The following is a 15,400-nucleotide window of genomic DNA, read 5'->3' on the forward strand; positions in this document are numbered from 1 at the left end:
GTGATAAAACACTACTGAGATGTGATGTGATAAAACACTACTGAGATGTGATAAAACACTACTGAGATGTGATAAAACACTACTGAGATGTGATGTGATAAAACACTACTGAGATGTGATAAAACACTACTGAGATGTGATGTGATAAAACACTACTGAGATGTGATGTGATAAAACACTACTGAGATGTGATAAAACACTACTGAGATGTGATGTGATAAAACACTACGGAGATGTGATAAAACACTACTGAGATGTGATAAAACACTACTGAGATGTGATAAAACACTACTGAGATGTGATGTGATAAAACACTACTGAGATGTGATAAAACACTACTGAGATGTGATGTGATAAAACACTACTGAGATGTGATAAAACACTACTGAGATGTGATAAAACACTACTGAGATGTGATGTGATAAAACACTACTGAGATGTGATGAAACACTACTGAGATGTGATGTGATAAAACACTACTGAGATGTGATAAAACACTACTGAGATGTGATGTGATAAAACACTACTGAGATGTGATAAAACACTACTGAGATGTGATGTGATAAAACACTACTGAGATGTGATAAAACACTACTGAGATGTGATGTGATAAAACACTACTGAGATGTGATAAAACACTACTGAGATGTGATGTGATAAAACACTACTGAGATGTGATAAAACACTAATGAGATGTGATAAAACACTACTGAGATGTGATGTGATAAAACACTACTGAGATGTGATAAAACACTACTGAGATGAGATGTGATAAAACACTACTGAGATGTGATAAAACACTACTGAGATGTGATAAAACACTACTGAGATGTGATGTGATAAAACACTACTGAGATGTGATAAAACACTACTGAGATGAGATGTGATAAAACACTACTGAGATGTGATAAAACACTACTGAGATGAGATGTGATAAAACACTACTGAGATGTGATGTGATAAAACACTACTGAGATGTGATGTGATAAAACACTACTGAGATGTGATGTGATAAAACACTACTGAGATGTGATGTGATAAAACACTACTGAGATGTGATGTGATAAAACACTACTGAGATGTGATGTGATAAAACACTACTGAGATGTGATGTGATAAAACACTACTGAGATGTGATGTGATAAAACACTACTGAGATGTGACGTGATAAAACACTACTGAGATGTGATGTGATAAAACACTACTGAGATGTGATGTGATAAAACACTACTGAGATGTGATGTGATGAAACACTACTGAGATGTGATGTGATAAAACACTACTGAGATGTGATAAAACACTACTGAGATGTGATGTGATAAAACACTACTGAGATGTGATGTGATAAAACACTACTGAGATGTGATGTGATAAAACACTACTGAGATGTGATGTGATAAAACACTACTGAGATGTGATAAAACACTACTGAGATGTGATAAAACACTACTGAGATGTGATGTGATAAAACACTACTGAGATGTGATGAAACACTACTGAGATGTGATGTGATAAAACACTACTGAGATGTGATGTGATAAAACACTACTGAGATGTGATAAAACACTACTGAGATGTGATGTGATAAAACACTACTGAGATGTGACGTGATAAAACACTACTGAGATGTGATGTGATAAAACACTACTGAGATGTGATGTGATAAAACACTACTGAGATGTGATGTGATGAAACACTACTGAGATGTGATGTGATAAAACACTACTGAGATGTGATAAAACACTACTGAGATGTGATGTGATAAAACACTACTGAGATGTGATGTGATAAAACACTACTGAGATGTGATGTGATAAAACACTACTGAGATGTGATGTGATAAAACACTACTGAGATGTGATGTGATAAAACACTACTGAGATGTGATAAAACACTACTGAGATGTGATGTGATAAAACACTACTGAGATGTGATGTGATAAAACACTACTGAGATGTGATAAAACACTACTGAGATGTGATAAAACACTACTGAGATGTGATGTGATAAAACACTACTGAGATGTGATGAAACACTACTGAGATGTGATGTGATAAAACACTACTGAGATGTGATGTGATAAAACACTACTGAGATGTGATAAAACACTACTGAGATGTGATGTGATAAAACACTACTGAGATGTGATGTGATAAAACACTACTGAGATGTGATAAAACACTACTGAGATGTGATAAAACACTACTGAGATGAGATGTGATAAAACACTACTGAGATGTGATAAAACACTACTGAGATGTGATAAAACACTACTGAGATGTGATGTGATAAAACACTACTGAGATGTGATAAAACACTACTGAGATGAGATGTGATAAAAGACTATTGAGATGTGATGTGATAAAACACTACTGAGATGTGATGTGATAAAACACTACTGAGATGAGATGTGATAAAACACTACTGAGATGTGATGTGATAAAACACTACTGAGATGAGATGTGATAAAACACTACTGAGATGTGATGTGATAAAACACTACTGAGATGTGATGTGATAAAACACTACTGAGATGTGATGTGATAAAACACTACTGAGATGAGATGTGATAAAACACTACTGAGATGTGATGTGATAAAACACTACTGAGATGTGATGTGATAAAACACTACTGAGATGTGATGTGATAAAACACTACTGAGATGTGATGTGATAAAACACTACTGAGATGTGATGTGATAAAACACTACTGAGATGAGATGTGATAAAACACTACTGAGATGTGATGTGATAAAACACTACTGAGATGTGATGTGATAAAACACTACTGAGATGTGATGTGATAAAACACTACTGAGATGTGATAAAACACTACTGAGATGTGATGTGATAAAACACTACTGAGATGTGATGTGATAAAACACTACTGAGATGTGATGTGATAAAACACTACTGAGATGTGATGTGATAAAACACTACTGAGATGTGATAAAACACTACTGAGATGTGATGTGATAAAACACTACTGAGATGTGATGTGATAAAACACTACTGAGATGTGATGTGATAAAACACTACTGAGATGTGATGTGATAAAACACTACTGAGATGTGATGTGATAAAACACTACTGAGATGTGATAAAACACTACTGAGATGTGATGTGATAAAACACTACTGAGATGAGATAAAACACTACTGAGATGTGATGTGATAAAACACTACTGAGATGTGATAAAACACTACTGAGATGTGATGTGATAAAACACTACTGAGATGTGATGTGATAAAACACTACTGAGATGTGATGTGATAAAACACTACTGAGATGTGATGTGATAAAACACTACTGAGATGTGATGTGATAAAACACTACTGAGATGTGATAAAACACTACTGAGATGTGATGTGATAAAACACTACTGAGATGTGATAAAACACTACTGAGATGTGATGTGATAAAACACTACTGAGATGTGATAAAACACTACTGAGCTGTGATGTGATAAAACACTACTGAGCTGTGATGTGATAAAACACTACTGAGATGTGATGTGATAAAACACTATTGAGATGTGATGTGATAAAACACTACTGAGATGAGATAAAACACTATTGAGATGTGATGTGATAAAACACTACTGAGATGTGAGGTGTAAAAACACTACTGTGATGTGATAAAACACTATTGAGATGTGATGTGATAAAACACTATTGAGATGTGATGTGATAAAACACTACTGAGATGTGATGTGATAAAACACTACTGAGATGTGATGTGATAAAACACTACTGAGATGTGATAAAACACTACTGAGATGTGATAAAACACTACTGAGATGTGATGTGATAAAACACTACTGAGATGTGATAAAACACTACTGAGATGTGATGTGATAAAACACTACTGAGATGTGATGTGATAAAACACTACTGAGATGTGATGTGATAAAACACTACTGAGATGTGATGTGAGAAAACACTACTGAGATGTGATGTGATAAAACACTACTGAGATGTGATGTGATAAAACACTACTGAGATGTGATAAAACACTACTGAGATGTGATAAAACACTACTGAGATGTGATGTGATAAAACACTACTGAGATGTGATAAAACACTACTGAGATGTGATGTGATAAAACACTACTGAGATGTGATGTGATAAAACACTACTGAGATGTGATAAAACACTACTGAGATGTGATGTGATAAAACACTACTGAGATGTGATAAAACACTACTGAGATGTGATAAAACACTACTGAGATGTGATAAAACACTACTGAGATGTGATAAAACACTACTGAGATGTGATAAAACACTACTGAGATGTGATAAAACACTAATGAGATGTGATAAAACACTACTGAGATGAGATGTGATAAAACACTACTGAGATGTGATAAAACACTACTGAGATGTGATAAAACACTACTGAGATGTGATGTGATAAAACACTACTGAGATGTGATAAAACACTACTGAGATGTGATAAAACACTACTGAGATGTGATAAAACACTACTGAGATGTGATGTGATAAAACACTACTGAGATGTGATAAAACACTACTGAGATGTGATAAAACACTACTGAGATGTGATAAAACACTACTGAGCCTCTCTACTGTTATAACCTCTCTATTGTATATAGCCCTCTACTGTATATAGCCCCTCTACTGTATATAGCCCCTCTACTGTATATAGCCCCTCTACTGTATATAGCCCCTCTACTGTATATAGCCCCTCTACTGTATATAGCCCCTCTACTGTATGTAGCCCCTCTACTGTATGTAGCCCCTCTACTGTATGTAGCCCCTCTACTGTATGTAGCCCCTCTACTGTATATACCCCCTCTACTGTATATAGCCTCTACTGTATATAGTCTCTCCACTGTATGTAGCCTCGCTACTGTATATAGCCTCACTAATGTATATAACCTCTACTGTATATAGCCTCTCTACTGTATATAGCCTCTCTACTGTATATAGCCTCTCTACTGTATATAGCCGTCGACTGTATATAGCCTCTCTGCTGTATATAGCCTCTCTGCTGTATATAGCCTCTCTGCTGTATATAGCCTCTCTGCTGTATATAGCCTCTCTACTGTATATAGTCTCTACTGTATATAGCCTCTACTGTATGTAGCCTCTCTGCTGTATATAGCCTCTCTGCTGTATATAGCCTCTCTGCTGTATATAGCCTCTCTGCTGTATATAGCCTCTCTGCTGTATATAGCCTCTCTACTGTATATTGCCTCTCTACTGTATATTGCCTCTCTACTGTATATTGCCTCTCTACTGTATATTGCCTCTCTGCTGTATATAGCCTCTCAGCTGTATATAGCCTCTCTACTGTATATAGCCTCTACTGTATATAGCCTCTCTACTGTATATAGCCTCTCTACTGTATATAGTCTCTCTACTGTTCTACTGTATATAGCTTCTCTACTGTATATAGCCCCTCTACTGTATATAGCCTCTCTACTGTATATAGCCTCTCTACTGTATATAGCCTCTCTACTGTATATAGCCTGTCTTGTTACTGTTGTTTTTATTTCTTTACTTACCTATTGTTCACCTAATACCTTTTTTGCACTATTGGTTAGAGCCTGTAAGTAAGCACTGTGAGGTCTACTACACCTGTTGTATTCAGCATTTCACTGTGAGGTCTACTACACCTGTTGTATTCAGCATTTCACTGTGAGGTCTACTACACCTGTTGTATTCAGCATTTCACTGTGAGGTCTACTACACCTGTTGTATTCGCGCACATGACAAATAAACTTTGATTTGATATTTACAGATTAGGACTGGGCTTCAACCAAATCAAGTTTGTTGAGAACGGCAGCTTCGCCAGTATACCCAACGTCCGTGAGATCCACCTGGATAACAACAAACTGAAGAAGGTTCCGCCCGGTCTCAACTCACTGCGGTATCTACAAGTAAGATACGATTAGTCACCTGTTGGGCATTCCCAACGATAACTTGAAACAGTTTTTTTTTTTTGTACTCCTTATTTGTGTACTCAACTCAACGTCGTAGTTCTACTGTCATACCATTCTGCTACAACACGTGTCAAACCTCATCCCACGGAGAGCCGAGTTTCTGACGGGGTTTCGCTCCTCCTTTGTACTTGATTGATTAATTAAAATCACTAATTAGTAAAGAACTCCCCTCACCTGTTTGTCTAGGTCTTAATTGAAAGGAAAAGACAAAAAAAAAAAAAAATATATATATATAACATAAACATTTTAACACCCCTGTGCTATGATAATATCGGCTACAAATTCCTAAATATATTCAAGTATGATTGCTTCTATGATACTAGCGATGTGTGAATCTTTAAGACATTCACAAATAGCCAGACAGAGTATCCGAGTAGCAATGGGACTGAACCTCTATTGACCTCAGCATGCTTCATAAACCTAAACTTGAGACCACCAGGTGGTATAATTGACTAATTGATTGATTACATCGATCCCTAATCCCCCAGGTGGTATAATTGACTAATTGATTGATTAAATCGGTCCCTAATCCCCCAGGTGGTATAATTGACTAGTTGATTGATTAATCGATCCCTATTCCCCCAGGTGGTATAATTGACTAATTGATTTATTAAATCGATCCCTATTCCCCCAGGTGGTATAATTGACTAATTGATTTATTAAATCGGTCTCTATTCCCCCAGGTGGTGTACCTCCATGCTAACAGCATCAGCAGTGTGGGGGTGAATGAGTTCTGCCCTGTCCGCTCCAGTGTTAAGAAGACCTTGTATACGGGCATCAGTCTGTTCTCTAACCCTGTTAAGTACTGGGACGTCCAGCCCGCCACTTTCCGCTGTGTGTCTGGACACAGAGGGGTTCATCTGGGCAACAACCGGAGGAAGTAACATATACACACACACACACACACACACACACACAGGGGGATTTAGCTGGGCAACAACCGGAGGAAGTAACATATACACACACACACACACACAGGGGGATTTAGCTGGGCAACAACCGGAGGAAGTAACATATACACACACACACACACACAGGGGGATTCAGCTGGGCAACAACCGGAGGAAGTAACATACACACACCACACACACACACGCACACACACAGGGTGATTCAGCTGGGCAACAACCGGAGGAACACACACACACACACACACACACACACACACACAGGGGGATTCAGCTGGGCAACAACCGGAGGAAGTAACACACACACACACAGGGGGATTCAGCTGGGCAACAACCCGAAGAAGTAACACACACAATGGCACGGTGAAGTTCTAACCATATGGTCATATCTATCCTATATAGTTACAGATCTACAAGTGCCTACCTGCCTAGGGAATTGGGTGTCTGTCAGGATCACAAGCCATCCTATAGCGCCTCCTTCTGGTAGATTTCAGTAATACCCACCTCCTCAACACACAGGATTTTTTGTTGTTGTTGTAAAGACCAACTCTTCGTTCCTCCTCAACAAGTCAACAAACGCATCCACCCCTGTTTGTACTTCAGTGTTTTAGTCGATATCTTTGTTTCTTCTCTATTTAGGAATTAGTATAATCTGCTGGATATGTTGTCTTTGGATTTCTTTCTGACACTGCATGCCTCCCTTTTATAATCTGCTAGATATAGCCTAAATAAAACTAGTTTTCATGGTGCTAATAAACGTATATATATTTACAGAAACTAGTCAACGTTATATGTCTAGATGGTGATAAACATAAAATGACAGAAAATGCTAGTCAACTGTTACATTACATGGTCTACATGCTAAGCGTTTATATTTAAAGAAACTAGTCAACCTTTTACATGTCTACATGCTAAACGTTTATATTTAAAGAAACTAGTCAACCTTTTACATGTCTACATGCTAAACGTTCATATTTAAAGAAACTAGTCAACCTTTTACATGTCTTCATTTGAACATGCTTATCTATCGTAGCATTACATGTATGTAACTGTTCTAATTAAATAAACTAGTCAAACTTTTTACATGTCTTCATTTGAACATGCTTATCTATCGTAGCATTACATGTATGTAACTGTTCTAATTAAATAAACTTGACTTAGAAAATTCAGAAAAGGAAATATTCTACTTTTATTTCACCTTTTAAGAAAAATATATTGGCCTTTTTCATACGTGACAAACCCTGCATATTCATGGAGGGAACCTGACGTCGTAAACAGTGTTTCCTCGCCACGAGTCCAACAGGCGACTCAGAACGTCAACTGGGCAGTGTTAGCGTCGACCACCGTTTAATTCAACATTGTGTTATTGTCAATGTGGGGGGGGGCAGGGTAGCCTAGTGGTTAGAGCGTTGGACTAGTTACCGGAAGGTTCCAAGTTCAAACCCCCCGAGCTGACAAGGTACAAATCTGTCGTTCTGTCCCCTGAACAGGCAGTTAACCCACTGTTCCTAGGCCGTCATTGAAAATAAGAATTTGTTCTTAACTGACTTGCCTTGTTAAATAAATAAAATGTCTTCAGTATTTATTGGATGTGTGATAGAGACAGTAGAAAGATAGGAAACATCAACCCTTCCCTCACATCTACAGTAGAAAGATAGGAAACATCAATCCTTCTCTCACATCTCCAGTAGAAAGATAGGAAACATCACCAGTAGAAAGATAGGAAACATCAACCCTTCCCTCACATCTCCAGTAGAAAGATAGGAAACATCAATCCTTCTCTCACATCTCCAGTAGAAAGATAGGAAACATCAACCCTTCCCTCACATCTCCAGTAGAAAGATAGGAAACATCAACCCTTCTCTCACATCACCAGTAGAAAGATAGGAAACATCAACCCTTCTCTCACATCTCCAGTAGAAAGATAGGAAACATCAACCCTTCCCTCACATCTCCAGTAGAAAGATAGGAAACATCAATCCTTCTCTCACATCTCCAGTAGAAAGATAGGAAACATCAACCCTTCCCTCACATCTCCAGTAGAAAGATAGGAAACATCAACCCTTCTCTCACATCACCAGTAGAAAGATAGGAAACATCAACCCTTCTCTCACATCACCAGTAGAAAGATAGGAAACATCAACCCTTCTCTCACATCACCAGTAGAAAGATAGGAAACATCAACCCTTCTCTCACATCACCAGTAGAAAGATAGGAAACATCAACCCTTCTCTCACATCACCAGTAGAAAGATAGGAAACATCAACCTTTCTCTCACATCACCAGTAGAAAGATAGGAAACATCAACCCTTCTCTCACATCACCAGTAGAAAGATAGGAAACATCAACCCTTCTCTCACATCACCAGTAGAAAGATAGGAAACATCAACCCTTCTCTCACATCACCAGTAGAAAGATAGGAAACATCAACCCTTCTCTCACATCACCAGTAGAAAGATAGGAAACATCAACCCTTCTCTCACATCACCAGTAGAAAGATAGGAAACATCAACCTTTCTCTCACATCACCAGTAGAAAGATAGGAAACTGAAACATCAACCTTTCTCTCACATCTCCAGTAGAAAGATAGGAAACTGAAACATCAACCCTTCTCTCACATCACCAGTAGAAAGATAGGAAACATCAACCTTTCTCTCACATCTCCAGTAGAAAGATAGGAAACTGAAACATCAACCCTTCTCTCACATCACCAGTAGAAAGATAGGAAACATCAACCTTTCTCTCACATCTCCAGTAGAAAGATAGGAAACTGAAACATCAACCCTTCTCTCACATCACCAGTAGAAAGATAGGAAACATCAACCTTTCTCTCACATCTCCAGTAGAAAGATAGGAAACTGAAACATCAACCTTTCTCTCACATCTCCAGTAGAAAGATAGGAAACTGAAACATCAACCTTTCTCTCACATCTCCAGTAGAAAGATAGGAAACTGAAACATCAACCCTTCTCTCACATCTCCAGTAGAAAGATAGGAAACTGAAACATCAACCCTTCTCTCACATCTCCAGTAGAAAGATAGGAAACTGAAACATCAACCTTTCTCTCACATCTCCAGTAGAAAGATAGGAAACTGAAACATCAACCCTTCTCTCACATCTCCAGTAGAAAGATAGGAAACTGAAACATCAACCCTTCTCTCACATCTCCAGTAGAAAGATAGGAAACATCAACCTTTCTCTCACATCACCAGTAGAAAGATAGGAAACATCAACCCGTCTCTCACATCTCCAGTAGAAAGATAGGAAACTGAAACATCAACCTTTCTCTCACATCACCAGTAGAAAGATAGGAAACATCAACCCTTCTCTCACATCACCAGTAGAAAGATAGGAAACATCAACCCTTCTCTCACATCACCAGTAGAAAGATAGGAAACATCAACCCTTCTCTCACATCACCAGTAGAAAGATAGGAAACATCAACCCTTCTCTCACATCTCCAGTAGAAAGATAGGAAACTGAAACATCAACCCTTCTCTCACATCTCCAGTAGAAAGATAGGAAACATCAACCCTTCTCTCACATCACCAGTAGAAAGATAGGAAACATCAACCCTTCTCTCACATCACCAGTAGAAAGATAGGAAACATCAACCCTTCTCTCACATCTCCAGTAGAAAGATAGGAAACATCAATCCTTCTCTCACATCTCCAGTAGAAAGATAGGAAACATCAACCCTTCTCTCACATCTCCAGTAGAAAGATAGGAAACATCAACCCTTCTCTCACATCACCAGTAGAAAGATAGGAAACATCAACCCTTCTCTCACATCACCAGTAGAAAGATAGGAAACATCAACCCTTCTCTCACATCTCCAGTAGAAAGATAGGAAACATCAATCCTTCTCTCACATCTCCAGTAGAAAGATAGGAAACATCAATCCTTCTCTCACATCTCCAGTAGAAAGATAGGAAACATCAACCCTTCTCTCACATCACCAGTAGAAAGATAGGAAACATCAACCCTTCTCTCACATCACCAGTAGAAAGATAGGAAACATCAAGCCTTCTCTCACATCACCAGTAGAAAGATAGGAAACATCAACCCTTCTCTCACATCACCAGTAGAAAGATAGGAAACATCAACCCTTCTCTCACATCACCAGTAGAAAGATAGGAAACATCAACCCTTCTCTCACATCACCAGTAGAAAGATAGGAAACATCAACCCTTCTCTCACATCACCAGTAGAAAGATAGGAAACATCAACCTTTCTCTCACATCACCAGTAGAAAGATAGGAAACTGAAACATCAACCTTTCTCTCACATCTCCAGTAGAAAGATAGGAAACTGAAACATCAACCCTTCTCTCACATCACCAGTAGAAAGATAGGAAACTGAAACATCAACCCTTCTCTCACATCACCAGTAGAAAGATAGGAAACATCAACCTTTCTCTCACATCTCCAGTAGAAAGATAGGAAACTGAAACATCAACCCTTCTCTCACATCTCCAGTAGAAAGATAGGAAACTGAAACATCAACCCTTCTCTCACATCTCCAGTAGAAAGATAGGAAACATCAACCTTTCTCTCACATCACCAGTAGAAAGATAGGAAACATCAACCCGTCTCTCACATCTCCAGTAGAAAGATAGGAAACTGAAACATCAACCTTTCTCTCACATCACCAGTAGAAAGATAGGAAACATCAACCCTTCTCTCACATCACCAGTAGAAAGATAGGAAACATCAACCCTTCTCTCACATCACCAGTAGAAAGATAGGAAACATCAACCCTTCTCTCACATCACCAGTAGAAAGATAGGAAACATCAACCCTTCTCTCACATCTCCAGTAGAAAGATAGGAAACTGAAACATCAACCCTTCTCTCACATCTCCAGTAGAAAGATAGGAAACATCAACCCTTCTCTCACATCACCAGTAGAAAGATAGGAAACATCAACCCTTCTCTCACATCACCAGTAGAAAGATAGGAAACATCAACCCTTCTCTCACATCACCAGTAGAAAGATAGGAAACATCAACCCTTCCCTCACATCTCCAGTAGAAAGATAGGAAACATCAATCCTTCTCTCACATCTCCAGTAGAAAGATAGGAAACATCAACCCTTCCCTCACATCTCCAGTAGAAAGATAGGAAACATCAACCCTTCTCTCACATCACCAGTAGAAAGATAGGAAACATCAACCCTTCTCTCACATCACCAGTAGAAAGATAGGAAACATCAACCCTTCTCTCACATCACCAGTAGAAAGATAGGAAACATCAACCCTTCTCTCACATCACCAGTAGAAAGATAGGAAACATCAACCCTTCTCTCACATCACCAGTAGAAAGATAGGAAACATCAACCTTTCTCTCACATCACCAGTAGAAAGATAGGAAACTGAAACATCAACCTTTCTCTCACATCTCCAGTAGAAAGATAGGAAACTGAAACATCAACCCTTCTCTCACATCACCAGTAGAAAGATAGGAAACTGAAACATCAACCCTTCTCTCACATCACCAGTAGAAAGATAGGAAACATCAACCTTTCTCTCACATCTCCAGTAGAAAGATAGGAAACTGAAACATCAACCCTTCTCTCACATCACCAGTAGAAAGATAGGAAACATCAACCTTTCTCTCACATCTCCAGTAGAAAGATAGGAAACTGAAACATCAACCTTTCTCTCACATCTCCAGTAGAAAGATAGGAAACTGAAACATCAACCTTTCTCTCACATCTCCAGTAGAAAGATAGGAAACTGAAACATCAACCCTTCTCTCACATCTCCAGTAGAAAGATAGGAAACTGAAACATCAACCCTTCTCTCACATCTCCAGTAGAAAGATAGGAAACTGAAACATCAACCTTTCTCTCACATCTCCAGTAGAAAGATAGGAAACTGAAACATCAACCCTTCTCTCACATCTCCAGTAGAAAGATAGGAAACTGAAACATCAACCCTTCTCTCACATCTCCAGTAGAAAGATAGGAAACATCAACCTTTCTCTCACATCACCAGTAGAAAGATAGGAAACATCAACCCGTCTCTCACATCTCCAGTAGAAAGATAGGAAACTGAAACATCAACCTTTCTCTCACATCACCAGTAGAAAGATAGGAAACATCAACCCTTCTCTCACATCACCAGTAGAAAGATAGGAAACATCAACCCTTCTCTCACATCACCAGTAGAAAGATAGGAAACATCAACCCTTCTCTCACATCACCAGTAGAAAGATAGGAAACATCAACCCTTCTCTCACATCTCCAGTAGAAAGATAGGAAACTGAAACATCAACCCTTCTCTCACATCTCCAGTAGAAAGATAGGAAACATCAACCCTTCTCTCACATCTCCAGTAGAAAGATAGGAAACTGAAACATCAACCCTTCTCTCACATCTCCAGTAGAAAGATAGGAAACATCAACCCTTCTCTCACATCTCCAGTAGAAAGATAGGAAACTGAAACATCAACCCTTCTCTCACATCTCCAGTAGAAAGATAGGAAACTGGAACATCAACCCTTCTCTCACATCTCCAGTAGAAAGATAGGAAACATCAACCCTTCTCTCACATCTCCAGTAGAAAGATAGGAAACTGGAACATCAACCCTTCTCTCACATCTCCAGTAGAAGACGCCACTGAACCAGGTTTAGAAATATGATTCAAAAGCAGTCAGAGTCGCAGTACACAGAATATGATTATGAAGTCACTCAAAAGGTACAGAATATGATTATGAAGTCACTCAAAAGGTACAGAATATGATTATGAAGTCACTCAAAAGGTACAGAATATGATTATGAAGTCACTCAAAAGGTACAGAATATGATTATGAAGTCACTCAAAAGGTACAGAATATGATTATGAAGTCACTCAAAAGGTATAGAATATGATTATGAAGTCACTCAAAAGGTATAGAATATGATTATGAAGTCACTCAAAAGGTATAGAATATGATTATGAAGTCACTCAAAAGGTATAGAATATGATTATGAAGTCACTCAAAAGGTATAGAATATGATTATGAAGTCACTCAAAAAGGTACAGTACACATAATATGATACAGTATTGTATGTCCCCCAAATTCAAATTCGAAGCCAGAACAGTAGTACTCTGGACCTCCCAGGGTAAGATCTGAATGCTGTATGTATTGGATTAATGCAAACAGTAGGTTTAAATCTGCTCAGCTTTCATAACGTAGTTGTTTCTTTTTGCCAGAACTGACTGACATCAATGATTTAAAACTACAGTATCCGTCATGACTGATGTCTCAATGCATCACAGACTCACGGGGTCTATTTAGGTCAGTGAGAGATTTTAAAGTGGTGTTTTTTTTTTTGGTCCTCTAAGTTTGTTTGGTCCCCATCCACCAGCACCACTCTGCAGGTCTGTTTAGTATACCCTGATCACACTCACTCTGTGTGGGGCAGCATGTGGGGGCATGGCTAGAATATGACCCTGATCACATACAACTCCTAGGGCATGCTCGAAAAATGACCCAACAACCTGCTCAGCGGTAACACAGTCCTCAACAAAGGACCCAACAACCTGCTCAGCAGTAACACAGTCCTCAACAAAGGACCCAACAACCTGCTCAGCAGTAACACAGTCCTCAACAAAGGACCCAACAACCTGCTCAGCAGTAACACAGTCCTCAACAAAGGACCCAACAACCTGCTCAGCGGTAACACAGTCCTCAACAAAGGACCCAACAACCTGCTCAGCAGTAACACAGTCCTCAACAAAGGACCCAACAACCTGCTCAGCTGTAACACAGTCCTCAACAAAGGACCCAACAACCTGCTCAGCTGTAACACAGTCCTCAACAAAGGACCCAACAACCTGCTCAGCGGTAACACAGTCCTCAACAAAGGACCCAACAACCTGCTCAGCGGTAACACAGTCCTCAACAAATGACCCAACAACCTGCTCAGCAGTAACACAGTCCTCAACAAAGGACCCAACAACCTGCTCAGCAGTAACACAGTCCTCAACAAATGACCCAACAACCTGCTCAACAGTAACACAGTCCTCAACAAAGGACCCAACAACCTGCTCAACAGTAACACAGTCCTCAACAAATGACCCAACAACCTGCTCAGCAGTAACACAGTCCTCGTCAAAGGACCCAACAACCTGCTCAGCGGTAACACAGTCCTCAACAACTGACCCAACAACCTGCTCAGCAGTAACACAGTCCTCAACAAAGGACCCAACAACCTGCTCAGCGGTAACACAGTCCTCAACAAATGACCCAACAACCTGCTCAGCAGTAACACAGTCCTCAACAAAGGACCCAACAACCTGCTCAGCAGTAACACAGTCCTCGTCAAATAACCCAACAACCTGCTTAGCAGTAACACAGTCCTCGTCAAAGGACCCAACAACCTGCTCAGCAGTAACACAGTCCTTAACAAAGGACCCAACAACCTGCTCAGCAGTAACACAGTCCTCAACAAAGGACCCAACAACCTGCTCAGCAGTAACACAGTCCTCGTCAAAGGACCCAACAACCTGCTCAGCAGTAACACAGTCCTCGTCA

General features: G+C 39.3%; 2 protein-coding genes across 3 annotated transcripts in view; one reads left to right on the plus strand and one right to left on the minus strand.

Moving 5' to 3' along the window:
- Positions 1-8,053, plus strand: part of aspn (asporin (LRR class 1)) — a 29,756-nt gene extending 21,703 nt beyond the window's left edge. The window contains exons 7-8 of the mRNA XM_090242089.1: positions 5,770-5,908; positions 6,655-8,053. Of these exons, the coding sequence (XP_090098215.1) occupies positions 5,770-5,908; positions 6,655-6,855 (340 nt within the window). The 3' untranslated portion in view covers positions 6,856-8,053. The remainder of the gene's footprint in view (positions 1-5,769; positions 5,909-6,654) is intronic.
- The window catches only part of cenpp (centromere protein P), a 189,893-nt gene that overhangs the window by 76,194 nt on the left and 98,299 nt on the right, over positions 1-15,400 (minus strand). The window lies entirely within an intron of this gene.

This window comes from Oncorhynchus mykiss, chromosome 7, assembly GCF_057628025.1.
Source record: "Oncorhynchus mykiss isolate SJ-2025 chromosome 7, ASM5762802v1, whole genome shotgun sequence".
Classification (NCBI taxonomy): Eukaryota; Metazoa; Chordata; class Actinopteri; order Salmoniformes; family Salmonidae; genus Oncorhynchus; species Oncorhynchus mykiss.